This window comes from Rhinatrema bivittatum, chromosome 2 (genome assembly GCF_901001135.1).
Source record: "Rhinatrema bivittatum chromosome 2, aRhiBiv1.1, whole genome shotgun sequence".
Taxonomy (NCBI): Eukaryota; Metazoa; Chordata; class Amphibia; order Gymnophiona; family Rhinatrematidae; genus Rhinatrema; species Rhinatrema bivittatum.
Genome location: NC_042616.1, coordinates 166,164,052 through 166,181,372, shown reverse-complemented (window position 1 = coordinate 166,181,372; position 17,321 = coordinate 166,164,052). Strand labels below are relative to the sequence as shown.

Genomic DNA, 17,321 nt, shown 5'->3' with positions numbered 1-17,321 from the left:
CAGTATGTACATGACATTCTTGTTGTTGGTTGCTCTGAAGTTGTAGTTCTGCAAAACTCTCATGAGTTTTTATTATATTTGCAATTTGCTAATTCAAATTAAACCCAAAAAGATCCAGTTGGAGAAATCAAATCACAGGTTACTATTCTTGGCCATCATCTTACTATTGAGGGAGTATACTTTTCTTCTTGCTCATGTTACCTCACTATTAGATCTTTCATACTAACTTACCTTCTTTGCGATCCTGGTTATGTGTCAAATTACTGATTATGTTGAAATTGCCAAACCCCTAATTTCCTTTATTATAAAGAATCAAACATTTGATTGGGCCCCTGAAAGCTAAGCTGAATTTGACACACTCAGAGAAGCAGTCCTGAATGCTCCTGTTCTTTGGTCTCCAGATCCTTCTAGGCCTTTCACCCTCAAACCTTATTTATTTATTTACTTTTATATTGCACTCCTTTGACCTTTTCCTTTACTTTGTGGAAAGAACCTTTGTCAGGCTTTTGACCACTCGCTTAGTGGCTATGGGATCCCAATTGCAAGATGAGGTTGAATCTCAATCTATTTTTGAGCAGATGTGTGAAGCTACTGTATGGGCTCTGCAGTATACCCAAGGGTCCATAGGACTGCTCCAGCCATTATCAGATCTTCTCACAATCCACTCCATAGTCTCTTGATTTGGAGTTTTCAATTTAGTCACCATTAGAAACAACCGCTTGATGCAATGGACCCTCTACTGATCAAGCAGGGAAACAAAGGTCCAAACTGTGTAACGCCTCACCCTATTATAAATCTGTTATCTTCTGTAGTAACTGAGGTTGTGACTACCCCTGTCTGTGATGCCTCTTATGGCAAGGTTTCCTCTCCACTAATCTTTCCTGCCCTTTTATTAAACAAGCTTACTTCTCTTCCACCTTCAAAGGTGTGGGTCACACATGGATCATCTGTTTTTCGGACAGGTAATCAGGATGCAGCAGCTGAAACTGTATCTGCTTTGGGCACAAGGCTCACAAATATTAATCTTCCCGAAGGACATTCTGCATAATTTGCTTAACTACATACGTTATCCATGATATTAGATCACATGGATATCTCTGGCCTTCTCTCATAGCCTTCCCTTATGTTCAAATCTTTTTTTTTTATATTAATTTTTCAAGCAGAACATACAACAGATTGCTGGAACACTGGTGGACTCTTTCCAGTGCTGAGAACAATAGAAATATGAAAAAAAGGAAACATCAATTTCCCCACTGAACATCCCCTTCTTCCACCTTCATGGCGGAGATATGCTTGCATTCATAAGAAGCCAACATTCGCCTCTTTTTGGTAAGAATAGCTAAAAGTCATTCAAAATCATGCCCTGTGAGGCAAGGACTGTAAATATGGTTCCCGAATTTGCAGAAAGTCTTTAATTTTTTGAAATTCATCCATCTTCTCCACATATTTTTCATAAATACACATCTTATGAATTTTATTCCTTCAGTGTGTAATCATTGGAGTATCTTCAGCAATCCAACACTGCAAGATACATTGTTTCACCCATAGAAGGACTTTGTGAACCCACAGTGTAGCACAATGCTCCATACAGGTTGTTCCATTAAAATCATCAAAATGAAGTACTTTAACATTGAAAAGCAACAGCATCCCAATTGCACCTGTATATAATATACCACTTTCCTTCAAAAGACAATGGAGTAGATTTTCAAAGGGTTATGTGTGTAAGATATGCGCGTAACCCCCGAAAAACTGCCCCTGTGCGCACCGAGCCTATCTTGCATAGGCTTGGCGGCGCACGCAAGCCCCAGGAAGTGCGTATGTCCCGGGGCTTGCAAAAAGGGGCAGGGTGTGGGCAGTCCTGGGCAGTCCAGGGGGCAGAGAGGGGGCGTGGCCTGAGCCTCCAGGCACAGCGGCCATTTGCTGCTGTGCCCATGATCGCGGGCCGGCAGTTGGCCGGTGCGCATTACTTCTTCAACAAAGGTATGGGAGGGGTTTAGATAGGGCTGGGGGGTGGATTAGGTAGGGGAAGGGAGGGAAGGTGCAGGGGGGGGGGCGGAAGGAAAGTTCCCTCCGAGGGAACGGAGGCAGGTTGCGCGGCTTGGCGCGCACAAGTTGCACAATTGTGCACCCCCTTGTGCGCGCCGACCCTGCATTTTATAACATGCACGCGGCTGCGCCCGCATGTTATAAAACCAGGCATAGATTTGTTCGTGCCGGGTTGCACAAAAAAATCTGGGCCCGCGAGCAGGTTTTAAAATTTGCCCCAATGATTTTAGAACAATACCAAAATTGATATCCCAGGGCTCCTATAACAGTATGGCATTTAGGGTATTTACTTGTATAGGAAATTTTCATAACAAATGCTATCTGTTGGGAAAGATAGTAAAGCATTAAAAATTTATATTGTACTTTGCGCAAAGCCACAGTACAGTATTTTTTTTAAATCCATGCATATTGATCTTCGGTAAAAACAATTCCCAATTCTTGCTCCCAAGAAGCCAATAATTTAGCATTACTACAAGGTTTTAACTTCCCTGTTAGTGTGCAATAGAAAGAGGAAATAGTGTGTCAAATTAGGTCAGAAAAGTCAACCATATCATATAGCAAGACTATTTTCTTGTTGCCAATTATCTATTTCTAGTGACTGAATATAGTGCCTAGTCTGTAAGTATGCATAAAAGTGTTTATGATCTGGATTGTATTCAGTCAACAAAGCTTGAAAAGTCTTTATTTTCCTTTAGTTGCCCAGAGCAACTGAGAGGTATGAACTGTGAGATACAGCTTTTTAATTGTAGCAGAGAAGAGAAACGCCACCATTTCTTTACCAATGGTACTACCAGATTGGGCAGTAACACAGAAGAAGGTGCATGTAAGATATAATTGGAACTTAATGGAGAGAGAAAAGCCTGCTCAGTGAGTTTAGGCAGCCAGAATTTAGGCAGCCAGAATTTTGACTAACACCAACCGTGGAGAACACATCTCACCTATCCTCAGAAACCTACACTGGTTACCAGTTAACTTCAGAATCCTACACAAATCACTCACCTTAATCCACAAATCCATCCACAATCAACTTCAACTCGACCTCGAAATCCCCCTCAAATCTATACCTCCAGACTGATTAGAGAAATCCACAAAGGAACTCTGCAAGCTCCCCCAACTAAAGCCACGCACCGCACCTCGACCAAAGACCGTGCTTTCTCAACAGCAGGATCAACTATTTGGAATAACATCCCTTCAGACCTAAGGCTGGAACCATGCCTCCCTACATTTAGGAAAAAACTTAAGACATGGCTTTTCCACCAAGCCTTCTCAGATCCCCCGGACACACACTAGATGATCTTATTCCCTTCAGGAGCGATGGAACTTTATATCGCTAAGTTCATCAAGCGCCAGCCCGCTTACCTTATTATATTATTAATATTGTTCAGCCATCCTAGGCCTTTCTTTCCAGCTGATTAAGCCCCCAAGTTTGCCCTCCTTGTTGAATGTAACTTTGCCGCTTCTGTTCATATGTTTATTTTTGTCTCAGTTGTTACCCTGTTTGATGAAAACCGATCTGATATGGTTATTACGATGAAGGTCGGTATAGAAAAGTGTTAAAATACCAGTGTTAAATATATAGAACCTAATATCCAATCGCCTAAATGTTGGAGATCACAGGCAATATTGTTCAGTTTCAAGTTTGCTAGGCCTATATCCCCATCTCTCACTTACCTATCAATTTAGCCAAAGCAATTCTAGGCTTGGCACCCTCCACAGATATAATCTAATAATGCCTTCCAACCTGCCCAAATAGTTCTGCAAACCAAAACAAGGGGCCATCTGAAACAAATATAACCACTTTGGTAAAATAATGATATGGAATGGATTTACTCTATCTGCCAAAGACAAAGGGAATTCTGCCCAGTTCTGTAACAAAGTTGTGGTAGTACTATATAATTTTTGAAAATTGGTCTTATATAGCTGGTCGCAATCCCTATGCAATATAATACCTAAACAGATAAATTAATGTTCAGCCCAGCTTGTGGAGAATTTGTGCCCCACATCTGTTGTGCGTCACGGCTGCACTGGTGCCACGGCCGGCCCCGCTCACCTCGGGCTTACCTCCACAAGGCCTGGTACGTCCTCCCTTGCAGCCGCCGCCAGTTCCCGGCATCACACTGCCTTCTCCAGGGCCTTCTAGGCACTCAACCTCGCACGGCTTCTCATGCCAGGGCTCAGCATCCTCACTGGCGTCATGTCCGCCCCACGTGCGCGCATGCAAGGAACTCCCGGCCATTTAAAGGGACAAGCGCGGGAAGCTCCTCCACAGTGCATGACAATGACATCACCTGAGCCCTGTATAAAAGGCAGGGCTCAGGCTCTAGTTCCTTGCCTTGGCAAACGGGACGTCTCTTCATTGGGAAGCTAGTTGTCTTCCTGCGTTCCTTGGTCCTTGCCTGTTCCAGTGTTCCTGCTTTCCTGTTCCAGCACTTGTTCCTGTGTCTTCCAGTGCTTCTGCGTTCCTGGTCCGCTTCCCAGTTAGTACCCTTCGGACTGATACTTGGTAATGACCTCGGCTTGTCTCTGACTATGCTTGGACTGACTCACTGTATTAACCTCTGCCTGCCTCTGACCACGTTTGGACCGCTGCCTGGAACTGACCTCTGCTTGCTGCTGACCACGCTCAGACTGATACCTGAACTCACCTTTGCTTTGGCTGACCACCCTCAGATGGATACCCTGGCTTTGACCCTTGCACTCAACACAGACACTCTCTTTGCTACTCCCATGGCCACCAGGCCTGCCTGCTCTGACGTCACCCATGGCCTTCTAAGCAGCTTGACCACTAGGCCCTGCCTATCCTGACCGGAGGACCTTCGTTTCCTGTTCCATTCCAGTGGTCTCCAGTAACCTTTGTTCTAGTCTAGCTCAACTGTTCTCCAGTAGCCACGCACCGTTGCTCTTGGTGGACACACCTCCCGCTACCTCTCTGGGAGATCATCTGAGGCCCACCTAAGTCCAGGCGGTCCAGGTGCCCAAGGGTTCAACCCGCGGAAACCCCGGACTGTTATTGGTGAAGCTCCAGCTAGCCTCTGTCTCCTCGTGTGCTCTGCCTCCTGGTGGCAGGCACCCTCTGTGAACCTCCAGGGGGCCGTACCAATCCTGCGCCAGGCCAAGGGTCCACCTCTAGCGCAACAACATCTGTCTCACTTGGTCATGTATGGGCAAGGCTTCGGACTTTTAGATGTTTAATTTGAACCCTAACGGACTATATGAAGACAATTCTCCTAACAGAGCTTGTAGAGAAGACACTGGGTCAGTAATGTGGAATCAGCCACAAATACTGACAATCTGAAAGAGCTAGAGACTGTTGTACCAACTGGGATACCTTTAATTAGGGAATTATCTTCTATTTTTTGCAATGAAGGTTCTAGAATCAAAATAAAGAGCAGAGGGATAATGGGCACTCCTGCCTGGTTCCTTTACATAGGTTAATCTCTGCTGAGGAGATTCCATTGACTAGAACATAGGCCTTTGAGTCTTTGAAAAGAGTTCTAACCACCTGAAAAAAAATAAATAACCATCAATTCCAATATCCCTCAAGGTTTCAAACATGAAGTCCCATTCTAATCTGTTGAAGGTCTTTTCAGCATCATGGCTTAACAAGATGGAAGGTAGCTGCTTCCATACATTACCATCTATTGAAGCCATAATGTGGCACAGATTAAAGGTCGTACAAACCAACTGGATCCATATGTACTAGTGAGGTAAAATTGAAGCTAGCCTGTCTGCCATAATTTTGGCCAATAGTTTAATATCAAAATTTAATAATGAGATTAGTCTATAGGATGATGAAGATAAGCGATCCTGACCAGCTTTGGGAAGGACAGTTATAGTGGCCCTATTTGGTGCATAAGGAAAATGCAGCTGGTTCTTCTGTTTCCTGACTATTCTGCTGCAGTATCTTCACAGCGTAAAATCTTTTCACCAGTTTTCGCTAAGTTTGCAGATCCATTTTGTACTCAAGTTCCCAGCAAAGCTGAAAGCATTGTATCAAAATAAACATTTTTTGAATCCATCAAGGGTGCAAACGCATTTGTGGCTACTAGGGATGTGAATAGTTTTTCTGACGATTGAAAATATCGGACGATATTTTCAAACTCATTAAATATCGGGGGGTCCCCGAAAGCGATAGTAGAATCCCCATGAAATTTTCATGGGGTTCTTATTGTTTTGGGGGGGCAGGAAGAAAGGACACACAAAAACAACCCCCAAACCCACCCCGACCCTGTAAATCTCATTATTTAGAAGCACCCACCCTCCCGACCCCCCAAAACCTTTTCTAAAGTACCTGGTAGTCCAGCGGGGGTCCCGGGAGCGATCTCCCACTCTTGAGCCGTCGGCTGCCACTAATCAAAATGGTGCCGATGGCCCTTTGCCCTTACCATGTAACAGGGGCTATCGGTGCCATTGGCTGGCCCGTCACATGGTAGGAGCAATGGACAGCAGACGCCATCTTTAAAAATGGCACGGGCCATCCATTGCTCCTATCATGTGACAGGGGCCGGCCAATGGCATTGATAGCCCCTGTCACATGGTAAGGGCAAAGGGCCATCGGCGCCATTTTGATTAGTGGCAGCCGACGGCCTGAGAGTAGGAGAGCGCTCCCGGGACCCCCGCTGGACCACCAGATACTTTAGAAAAGTTTTTTTTTGGGGGGGGTCGGGAGGGTGGGGAATTCTAAATAATTAAATTTAAAGGGTCGGGGTGGGTAGTTTTTTTTTTCGGCTTGCGACAGCTAAAAAAACACTCAGAACCGCGGGAACGAAGATTTCCCACGGTTTTTTTATGAACCTGATACCGGAAACGAGTCAGGTACCAATTCACATCCCTAATGGCTACCCTTTTGGACACCTCAATTACCCACATGGAAATGTAATAACGGGGCAGAGTTACTCTGAAGGAACTGTTAACTATATCTCATCTTCAATTACAGATGAGCTAGTGAAGTTGGTGAATTGATTTCAATTTTTCTTTGAGTGGATGACACCTTTGTTTCTTCAATTCTCAAATTGCCAGCTGAACACTGAGTGGGATAGCAAAACTTGTGTAGATAGATGGGGCTAGGCATCTGTGGGAAGAGAGGGGAAAGGGAAGAAAGGTTAGGCAGGGGGGTAGGGAAATTCCCTCCCAGTCCACTCCTTAATTGGAGCGAACTGGGTTAGGTCCAATTGCATCACTACGCGTATTTACAGAAAACTCAGCTTCACTGCACGCGCTGCCCACACATGCATGCAAGGCCATCAGATTTTATAACATGCGCGTGCACGTTATAAAATTGGCGTGTCCATGTGCGCGCACCGGGAACTGTGCGCACATGGACAGCTGTGTGCTTCTTTGAAAATTGACCCCTAAATGTTCTTCCTTTTCCAGGTCTAAGAACTGAGATGTAGTTGACTACTAGTCAGATAAGTATAGGGGTAGATTTTCAAACCTGCGCACGGGTGTACATGTGCGCGCGCTACCCGGCACATGCACATGTATGCCTGATTTTATAACATGCACGCAGGCTTTCCCCGTTCCCTCCAAAGCCGCTCCAAAATTGTATTTTCTTGAGTCATGGGCACTGGAACCACAGCCCTCAGACTGAGGAGCCTTAACAATGTACACTCCACTGCCGGTCTCTTCTGCAGAGAGTTGCAGGGAGACACTATGAGCATGTCCCGAGGAACAATGTGAAGCTCCAGTGCATATCCATCTCGTATCACCTTCAGAACCCACTGGTCTGATGTGATTTCGACCCACCTCCAATAAAAGAGAGAGAGGCAATCCCCTATCTCCTGTTCCAAGAGTGGATTGGCACATCTTCAATGGGAGGTTCAAGGGGCTCCAGTACCCGAGTCTGCACTCCATCTGGGCTGCCTGGGATGAAAGGACTGAGACTTACCCAAAGGTCAAGCCCTCTGAAAGCCCACTCTCCTCTGTAGGGTCGAAAACATTTGGATCCTCTAGTATGACCTCTCATGCTGAAGGAGCACGGCATCTGTTTCTTATCCACAGGCAATCGAGGAACCTGGGACTCACTCCACTTATTGGCCATTTTCTTCAGCTCTTTCCCAAACAAGAGAGAGCCTTTAAAGGGCAACTTCGTAAGGTTAGACTTGGAGGTTGCATCAGCTGACCAATTTCTCATCCAACTGATGCCTGGCTACTATTATCGAAGCCACCCCTCTGGCAGAAGTGCGGACCTAATCACAGCCCGCATCTGCCAAAAAGACGGCTCCTGGTTCCATCACTGGCCTAAAATTCACACCAGATTCATCGACTTCCTGAGAGAGAAGTAAACAAGAGCGAGCCATCAGAGATCAACAAGAAGCTATCTGCAAATTCATTTCCATTGTTTCAAAGGCCTGCTTAAGGATGGCCTAAATTCTCCTATCATGTGCATCCTTCAAAGCCGCTCCCCCTTCTATGAGAAAAGTCATCTGCTTGGTAATGGCACACACAAGTGCATCTACTTTCAGAAAGTACAATTGCTCTCGCACAGCTGGATCCAAGGGGAACAGTCCTTCTGAGACTCGTCCCACTTTGAAATTAGCTTTCAGAGTGCCCCACTCAAGATCAATCAATTCTTGAATGGCCGCCATTATAGACTTTGAAAGGCAAAGAAAATTTTAAAAAGATGGCTGCAGTATTTTTCATTCCAAACCAAAAGTGACATTTCACTGTTAGAAGTTTATAACTTATATGTTCTTTAGTTAACAAATAGTTGATTTTTGTACATGCTAAATTTTGTATTTGCAATAAAAAAATATTGATTTTATCACATAGTAAGAGAGGTTAAACTTAATGCAAAATTATGCAAATAAAGCACATAATTGTCACAGAACTTTGAAAAATCTGCCACACAATTTGCTAACTCTTGCCGCAGAATCTTTAAAAATATGCAGCAGGAAACTAGGGCTATGACTACAATCGATTAAACTGCACAGAAAAGATATACCTTTTCAAACAGTTTAATATACAATTTATTGGGAGCCTAATTTTTAACAGTCTGCACATGTACTTGAAATCTTCTGTTCGCCAGCATCTCTCTAAGGTTTATCCAACCCTTCAGTAATTCACCTAGACCAGGGATCCCCAAACTCGGTCCTTGAGGGCCATCACCCAGTTGGATTTTCAGGATTGCCATAATTAATATGCATGAGATCTATTTGCATGCATTGCTTCTACCATATGCAAATAGATTTAATGCATATTCATGGTGCAAATCCTGAAAACCTGTCTGGGTTGCAGACCTTGAGGAACCAATTTTTCTGGCCCCTGACTGACACCCTCTAGCTCTTCACCCAAGACTTCCCACCCAAAAACTACCAAAAAAAGACAACTGTGATTTCAACTATACAAGTCAATTTTACAGATGTAAAATCATAAGGACAAGTTTGGCGATGTATGCATGTATACCAATTACAAAACAGCAACTCGTGCACGAACTTCCAAAACGCTAAACTGCCCCTTTCTTCATTTTGCATCTAGCTGTGACACCACTAGTACACACGTACGTCGGGCTTTTTCAAAATATTAGTTGCATGCGTACAAGTTGCTTACATGGGTAACTTTCAATTTTACATGTGTAAATCTTTTTGAAAATTCGCTCCTGTAAGTAATAAAGAAGTCTGAACAGAATACGATAATTCATTGTCTTGGTGCCTTAAACAAAAATGAACTAAATTGTCTGCTATCTATCTTTCATCAAATAGCAGAACAAGTGTGCTCTCAATGTGGATCTTTTCATTCGGTGCATGATCAGACACCCTTGTACACTTACCTTCACATTTTCAGGATGAAGTCCCCCAGGATGCTTGTCCATGTACTGGCATAAATCAGTGTGCTGAAAAAAAAGCCAAAAGGGAAATATTTTGTATTGTATTATTCCTGATTCAAAGTAATTGTGTGATTACCATGCAGGCAAAAGAAATGTATGGTAAGCAAGAAACATATCGCTTAATCTCTATTTCATTCAGTTTTCCAACAAAGGTAACAGAAGTTGACATCAAGGTCAGCAGAGTTAATAAGTTGCTATCATTACAATGTAACAATTAAATATGGCTCAAACAAATTAAATGGTGCTTTTTAGTGCTAGTTTGAACTTTTTTTTTTTTACCAAAACACTAAAGAGTTTAGATTATTCAAACACTTTTTGAGCAGGTAAAACAACCAAGTAACTTTCAAGTAACTTTATCCAGTTATCTCTGACCTGGAATTCACCTAGCACTTATCCAGCTAAAACTGCAGCTGAATATCTGGATAAATCTAACCACTACCAGATTCTGGCTGGCTAGACATAGCAAACCTAAATGGTTAGCCCTGCAAATCAGCACTAACTGGCCAAGTCCTTAAAAAAAAAACAAAAAAACCCCCAGCAATCTGCATCCCCTCTCAAACTAGTCAGTATGACATTTTTAAAACTATGACCCCCAACTCACACCCAATTCCTTCTCCCTCCCTCCCTCCCAACTGGTTTCCTGATCTTAAAATGCTCACTTATCTTCCTGCACCTCGAGATATCATTCTTTCTCCTGTCTGGTCAGCATCAGATTAAAAAAAAAAGAAAATAAAAGGATGGCTGATTCCCTCTCTGTTGCGCCCGGTCGCAGATGGCTGCGACCTCTCATGCTCACCTCTTTTTCCCTACCCCGTCAATTCTAGGAAGAATGGCGGCCTCCGCTAACCAACGCCAACCTCCCCGGCGCCTCCGGGATGGCATGGGCGCTGCCAACTGCCATCTTGTCTCTGGAATCACCTAAGGCGCGCGCAACGGCCTCCTTTGTACACGTCATGGCAGGAACCTCAGGGGTGTCCACTCCCGATGATGTCAACTCGCTGCTGTACTTCAGCTGACCAGCCCTCTGCTGCTATGAGTTAGCAAGGAGTTTCCTCGTTGCTGAATCCTCCCCATTCTTGGATTTCCTGTTCCAGACTTGCTCTTGGTGTGTGGACACTCTGGGTACCCGCTCCTCGGGGGCCCTTCTGAGTTCCTGGCTATCCGCTCCTCGGAGGGCCTTCCTGTCTTGGACTACCAACCTGACCCGCTTCTCAGGTCACTCTCCTGGAATTACCACTGTGAGTACCTTTCTACAGACTTCAGCGATACCAGCTCTACTGAAGCTTCTCTGCGGTGTACCCGTTCCTTTTCAGTAGAAGTTGTTCCAGTATACCCTGTGCTGCAGGGTACTGCCATACCAACTACAAGATCCACTTCTGGGTTCCTACACCTCAGACTAGTTCATCATCACCTTCAGCACAGTCATCCTCGGCGTACCCCACTCTGCAGGCCACTACCGGATCTTCCCATCTGTGGACTCACCCCTGGGCATACCCATTGCTCAAAACTGTACTTATTTGCAGTCCCACTCTGCAGGGTCTGCTTTTCCTTCCTTCATAATAAAGTCTATCATACAGCTGTGTCCTACACTGCTGAGACCACGCCCATCGACGGTGAGGCAGAGACATCTCTCATCTCGACTCAGGGATCACATCTATACAAAAACATAACACTCTCCTTCCTCCCATCTCACAAATATCCTCCGCTCCACTGCCTAGACCCCACCCCCCTATCCACCAGCAGCCATCCAATGCTAGGTTTGTTGACAGAGCAAAGAGGGATGCTGAGCTAGCAGGAGGGAAGAGTGAATGCTTCTGCCAACAATTGCAGAGCTTTGGGAACATTTAGGGGGTGGAGTGGGGAGAACAATGCTGGATTTAAGCACAAGCTACTGCTTATGGCCTCATATTATGAGGGGCATCTACCATACATACTCAAGTATAAGTAGATCTCATGTATAAGTCAAGGGCATTTTTTGGGCCCCAAAACTAAGAAATGTCTGTGGCCCATGGATTAGTCTAGGGTAAACTCTAGGGGCTTATGAAATAGTGAAATCATACTAAGAGACATAACTTAAGAAAATTGCTTTTATTTATTTTTTAAAAGCAGAATAAAGTGTCTCACAAGAAATATTATCATTTAACAACTTAAGAAAATCTCTTTTATTTAGTTATTAAATGAAGAATAAAGTGCCTCATTCAAATCCTTTCAAGTCTGATTCTTCATTGTCAGAATGTCCGAATAAATTGTGGAACTATTCTTGGGTGATATTATCAGTGTAAATGTTGTCTTTGCTGACTCCATCTGTTGAATCATCATCCGATGCTGATTCGTCATAGTCTTCACAGATGGCCTAATCTTCTGAGCCATCCATAGCATTGTTAATTCCACATTTCAGGAATGACTTCTTGACCATTTCTGGTGGAACTGTCTCCCAGACATCCTTTACCTATTTCGCTACCAAATCAATGTCTAGTTTCATCAGGTGTCCTCCTTTTGTTACCTTTGTTTGACCAGAACACATCCATTGTTGCCACATATGCTGCAACTGGTCCTCGTAAGGCTTGTTGAGACAGACATCTAATGGCTGGAGCATTGATGTCAGACCTCCTGGCATCACTGCTAACGTGGATGCCATTTTCTTTGCATCATCCTTCACATCCTCTGTTACATGTGTGCAGAATAAATCTCAAACCAAATGATGGTCATTTTCTTAGCCTTGTGCCTGGTTGCCTACCCCACATATCGTACAGCCACCATTTTGTTCCCTCTTCCTCTATCCAGACTTTAGGATGGACCCGAACAGTTATGCCTGCTGGAATTTTTAGGATCTTGGGCATCATCTTCCTCTTGAATATTACCACTGGGCGAAGTTTTGTGTCATCTGCCGGGCAAGTCAGGACTACTGTGAATGGGTATTTTCTTGACCAGCTGTTTTTACAAGTACCATCTTCTGGCAATCGCACTGTAGCTGGCATTGGTGAGTCATATCAAATGTCATCAGCATTTCTTCCATATTACCAATGATATTCCTATCAAAATGATGCCTTATTCTCTGCCGAATAATGAATTTGTGGAATAAACAGATCTTTTCATGAAGCTCTTTAGGCAGTTTCTGTAAAACCTTTGGGCCAAATTTTAAAAGATGCGCGTGGGCGTAGATTTGTTCGCGCAACCCGGCACGAACAAATCTATGCCCTATTTTATAACATGCGTGCGGTGCCGTGCGCAAGTTATAAAATCCAGAGTCGGCGCGCGCAAGGGGGTGTCCAATTGTGCACCTTGTGCGTGCCGAGCCATGCAGCCTTCCTCCATTCCCTCCAAGGCTGCTCCAAAATCAGCAAATGGCCGCTGTGCCTGGAGGCTCCAGCCACGCCCCCACCCCACCCCGGACTGCTCTGGACCGCCCACACCTCACCCCTTTTTGCGTGTCCCGGAGCTTGCGCGCCGAGCCTATGCAAGATAGGCTCGGCACGCACAGGGGCAGCTTGGGGCAGCTTTTTGGGGGTTACATGCATAACCCTTTGAAAATTTGCTCCTTTGTGTGCTGATGTAGGCACAATCCACATCGGTTCAGGAACCACAAACACCAATCAGATAATGCTGTGAATTCTTTCAGACCTTTGGTTGCTGAATATTTTTCTTCTTTTACCATTTGAAGGCATGAATCCTAATGCTCAAGCAGTCACAATGTAGCCATTCAGTCTGCATTCCATTACCCAGTCATTCAACTCCTTTTCCATTCCATCAAAAGGTGCAATTTTGAAATATAAGGCTTTCTTCGACTTTGGCATTTCTAGCAACTTTTCCTCGTTTTTTTCTCCAATCACTGGCAAAGGTTTCACTAAAGTCAAAATCTCTTGCAGCTACACAATTATTGGCCTCCTTTACAAATTCAATAACCTTCAGTTTCAGTGATACGTGTAAGATATTCTCTTTGTCTTCTCATTTTCCTGAGGGTATGAATTCATTATTCTAATGGCTGTCCCTGCTATCTGAATCCTTCCCTCCTTCCCCGATGGCTATCCCTGCTGTTAGAATCCTTTCCTCCCTCTCTCATAGCTATCCCTGCTGTAAGATTTGTCCGTTCACGCCCCCTCTCAATCCCTTAACTCACCCACTACTATCAGGATGACAATGGCATTTGCAGTTATTAAGGCACGTCCTCCCTCCTCCCCCACGGTGTCCCAGTGTGGTGGTAGGATAGCTCCTCCCTCACAACTCCTCTGGATCCTTTAACTCAATTGCTCGCTGCTGCTATGAGAACGACAGTGAACTTGCGGTCACTCAGGCACATCCTCCCTCCTCCCCAGTGGCGCTCTCTGAACCACATGGTTCTAAGTGCACCAATCAGACTCTGGGCTTAGGAGGAGGGAGGACGTGATAGCAGGATTAGGAGGGGGTGCGGAGGAGAAGCTGTCCAAATGCCTCAATGGGACACCATGGGGGAGGAGGGAGGATGCGCCTTAGCAACTGCAGGTGCCGTCATCATCCTGATTGCAGCAGGTGAGACAAGGGATAGGGAGAGGGAGCATGCAAATGATTCAATTATACATCTTGATTTATCAGCATTAATGTAGATTGACCTGTAGATAAGGTGACTGCGATTTTAAGGATCAATTTTTGAACTAAAATTTTTCGACTTATACACGAGTATAAACTGTAAATACAAAAATTAATTTGCTACATTGCCAGTTTCTTTTTTTTTTATAGAAATGCTATTAAATTTGACAGAGTCTTGGCTAGTTTCCCAACCTTATCCTGGAGGCACACCTTATCAGTCAGGTTTTCAGGATATCCACAATGAATATGCTTAAGATAGATTTGCATGCCCTGAGTCTCTAATGTATGCAATTCTTCTCCTACATATTCATTGTAGTTGTCCTGGAAACCCAACTGGTTAGGTGTTCCTCCAGGAGAGGGCTGAGAAATAATGTCCTAGGAGCTCAGCATGTCTTAATATGGCTCTGGAAAGGGATTGGATATTTTGAGCAGGGAAAAGGCAGGTGGATTGAGAGAGAGGATTGACCTTCTCTGATTTCATATTTTTTCATCTGATGCCAGTAGGGAGGGAGGGCAGAGAATCTTTATACAGGGAGGAAAGCAACATTATTTAAATCAGGTAGGGAGGAGGATCAAGGCACAAGGTTCCATTTGGAAAGATTTTTTATCGAGTTTCCATAGGAAGGGAGAGGTAGATTAGGGACATCAGAGGGTTTCTGTATAGGGGCTCCAGGAGGGTTTGACAGGACTGATTTAGATCTACTGTTGTAGCTCATAGATTTGTCCAACCACAATTAGCCACTTAAAATTTACCAATCATACTAAATGGCTTAATAGCAGACTCCAACCTCCAGCACACTTCTGACCCAGCCCCCTTTTGTCTGGGTAAATTTTTTGTACCTTGACAAAGGTAGAGGGAAGTGGGCAGTGGAGTGCCTCAGGGATCTGTGAAGGGACCTGTGCTTTTCAATATATTTATAGATGATCTGGAAAGGAATATGACGAGTGAGGTGATCAAATTTGCAGATGATACAAAATTGTTCAGAATGGTTAAATCACAGGCGGAGTGCGATAAATTGCAGGAAGACCTTGTGAGACTGGAAAATTGGGCATCCAAATGGCAGATAAAATTTGATGTGGATAAGTGCAAGATGATGCAAATAGGGAAAAATAACCCTTGCTATAGTTACACAATGTTAGGTTCCATATTAGGAGCTACCATCCAGGAAAGAGATAGTCCTAGTGGATAACACATTGAAATCATCAGTTCAGTGTGCTGCAGCAGTCAAGAAAGACAGATTGTTGGGAATTATTATAAAGGGAATGGTGAATAAAACGGAAAATGTCATAATGCCTCTTTATTGCTCCATGGTGAGACCACACCTTGAATACTGTGTACAATTCTGGTCGCTGCATCTAAAAAAGATATAGTTGCGATAGAGAAGGTACAGAGAGGGGCGACCAAGATGATTAAGTGGATGGAGCATCTCTCCTATGGGGAAAGACTAGGGAGGTTGAGACTGTTCAGCTTGGAGAAGAGACGGCTGAGAGGGTATATGATAGAGGTGTTTAAAATCATGAGAGGTCTAGAACGGGTAAAAGTGAATCGGTTATTTACTCTTTCAGATAATACAAGGACTAGGGGGCACTCCATGAAGTTAATATGTGGCACATTTAAAACTAATCACTCAACTAATCACTCAATGCACAATTAAACTCTGGAATTTGTTGCCAGGGGATGTAGTTTGTGCAATTGGTGTAGCTGGGTTTGAAAAGGGTTTGGATAAGTTCTTGGAGGAGAATTCCATTACCTGCTGTTAATTAAGTTCATTTAGAAAATAGCCACTGCTATTACTAGCATCAGTAGCATGGGATAGACTTAGTTTTTGGGTACTTGCCAGGTTCCTATGGCCTGGATTGCCCACTGTTGGAAACAGGATGCTGGGCTTGATGGACCCTAGGTCTGGACCAGTATGGCATATTATAATATTCTTAAGGGGACGATTTAAAAAATGGCAACGATCCCAACAACTATCGACCGATCGCTAACCTCCCCTTCATAGCCAAGATTATGGAAAAATTGGTAAACTCACGACTCTCAAAATACATTGAAGACAACAACCTCCTATTCCCATCACAATAGGATTCCGCAAAACCTTAAGTACGGAAGCCCTCCTCATCTCCATGACAGACCACATCATCCTAGGCCTCGACAAAGGACAAGCCTTCCTTCTGATCCTACTGGACCTTTCGTCAGCATTTGACACCGTCAATCACTCCCTTCTCATCAACCAACTAATAGCCATAGGTATCTCAGGCACTGCCCTCTCGTGGTTCAGAACCTTCCTCAGCAATAGAGGATACAAGGTTAAGATTCATAACAAAGAATCCTCACTTTACCCCGCGTCAGTAGGAGTCCCTCAGGGCTCATCCCTATCTCCTACCTTATTTAACATATACCTGTTACCCTTATGCCAACTTCTCACTGACCTCAATCTCAAACATTTCCTCTACGCTGATGATATCCAGGTCCTGATCCCCATCAAGGAGTCCCTCGCGAAAACACAGTCTCATTGGGAAACATGCCTCCAAAATATCAAACAGCTTCTCACAAACCTCAACCTGGTACTAAATTCATCCAAAACGGAACTACTACTCATCACTCCAGAGAACAGCTCCTTCACCCCCACTCATCCAGCCATACCAAAAACTACACAAGTGAGAGACCTAGGAGTTCTAATTAACAATCACCTGAACCTGAAAGCTACCATCAACAAAACCACCAAAGACTGCTTTTATAAACTCCAAGTACTGAAAAGAATAAGACCTCTGTTCCACACTCATGACTTTAGAACGATTCTACAATCAATCATCTTCGCAAAGCTGGACTATTGTAACACCATCTTGCTTGGTCTCCCCTCATCACACACCAAACCACTGCAAATGG

At 44.2% G+C, this 17,321-nt stretch overlaps 1 protein-coding gene across 2 annotated transcripts in view; it reads right to left on the bottom strand.

The window, feature by feature from the left end:
* Positions 1-17,321, bottom strand: part of CDK14 (cyclin dependent kinase 14) — a 1,214,920-nt gene that overhangs the window by 625,253 nt on the left and 572,346 nt on the right. For both annotated transcript variants that reach the window (XM_029588836.1, XM_029588837.1), the window contains exon 7: positions 9,815-9,877. In XM_029588836.1, the coding sequence (XP_029444696.1) occupies positions 9,815-9,877 (63 nt within the window). The remainder of the gene's footprint in view (positions 1-9,814; positions 9,878-17,321) is intronic.